The 1328-nt window shown below is 44.4% G+C and overlaps 1 protein-coding gene across 1 annotated transcript; it reads left to right on the top strand.

Moving 5' to 3' along the window:
- Positions 1-942, top strand: LOC105060136 (pathogenesis-related protein PRB1-3). Its single transcript, XM_019855699.3, has one exon. The coding sequence runs from the start codon at positions 259-261 to the stop codon at positions 802-804; it is 546 nt and encodes a 181-aa protein (XP_019711258.1). The 5' UTR covers positions 1-258; the 3' UTR covers positions 805-942.
- Positions 943-1328: the final 386 nt, after the last annotated feature.

Genomic DNA, 1328 nt, shown 5'->3' with positions numbered 1-1328 from the left:
AGAGAGCAAATTCATACAGTTAAAGACAATATGTTGTTTATTGTTTTTGCTTACCTTTTTTCACCCTTGCCCCTTTACATCGCTTCCATGGAATAGAAGGTGGATGCGCATCAGAATGCCCTAGGCTCTAGCTTTTCTCTCGTGTGCCTCTTACTGGTCTTCTAGTGTGTCGACCATAAATCCCCCCTTTCCCAGGCTCTCTCCAATCCCAAAAGAAAAAAACAACAAGATCTAGTGTATCGTGAGAGTAGTGAAACCATGAAGTTCTCAAACCTAACATTCGCTTTGGCCTGCGCCGTGTTCTTGGCCATGGCTCACACCACCATCGCCCAAAACTCCCCACAAGACTATGTGAGTGCCCACAACGTAGCCCGGGCGGCCGTCGGCGTCGGCCCGGTGTCGTGGGACGACACCGTGGCAGCCTACGCCCAGAACTACGTGAACCAGCGAATCGGCGACTGCCAGCTCGTCCACTCCGGCGGGCCGTACGGTGAGAACCTCTTCTGGGGATCAGGTAGGGAGTACACCGCAGCGGATGCTGTGAACTCGTGGGTGAGTGAGAAGCAGTGGTACGACTACAACACCAACACTTGCGCCGCCGGGAAGGTGTGCGGTCACTACACCCAGGTGGTGTGGCAAGACTCCACCCACATCGGCTGCGCTCGGGTGAAGTGCAACAGTGGCGCCATCTTTATTATCTGCAACTACAACCCTCGGGGCAACATCGTGGGGGAGCGCCCATATGGGGGATATTTCCCGGTAGGGAGAGCATCTGTACTATTATTAGTATGGTCTACAAAATAAGACCTGGGATGATATCTCCTTTGCATGAAGCCGTCTGGGTTTTGAAAACCTGGACATGATCCTTGTTCTCAATAAAAAGAAGAGGTTTTGGTGATTCTGGGGAAATAAAAATCCACAAGCAGATGCAGCAATTTTATATTTCATGTTGGAAACCTTTATGAAGCACGCTTTGACGAAATAATGCGCAAGCATGGTACCTTGGTATGATCTTTCCTTTTTAGCTCACAGAAAAAATTATGAACCTTTCGTGTTTTATTGCAGAATAAAATATTAAAAATTAAAAATTACAATGTATTGTTTAGGAGTGAACATAAAATTAAATTTTTTTTTATGTGTTTTGATTGTCCAAAAATTTTATTTTTTTAGAAAAAAATTTGAAGAGTACGAAATACCATACTCCGAGAATAAATCATTTACAACCACATGCATCCATGCTCTGTCACCAACGCTGTTCGAATCATAAAAAATTTTTGGATAGATTTAATCTACAATGTATGTCATAAATAAAATCTATCAAAATATAC

Source organism: Elaeis guineensis, chromosome 6 (assembly GCF_000442705.2).
Source record: "Elaeis guineensis isolate ETL-2024a chromosome 6, EG11, whole genome shotgun sequence".
In the NCBI taxonomy this organism is placed as follows: Eukaryota; Viridiplantae; Streptophyta; class Magnoliopsida; order Arecales; family Arecaceae; genus Elaeis; species Elaeis guineensis.
This window is presented reverse-complemented; position numbering and strand designations above follow the sequence as displayed.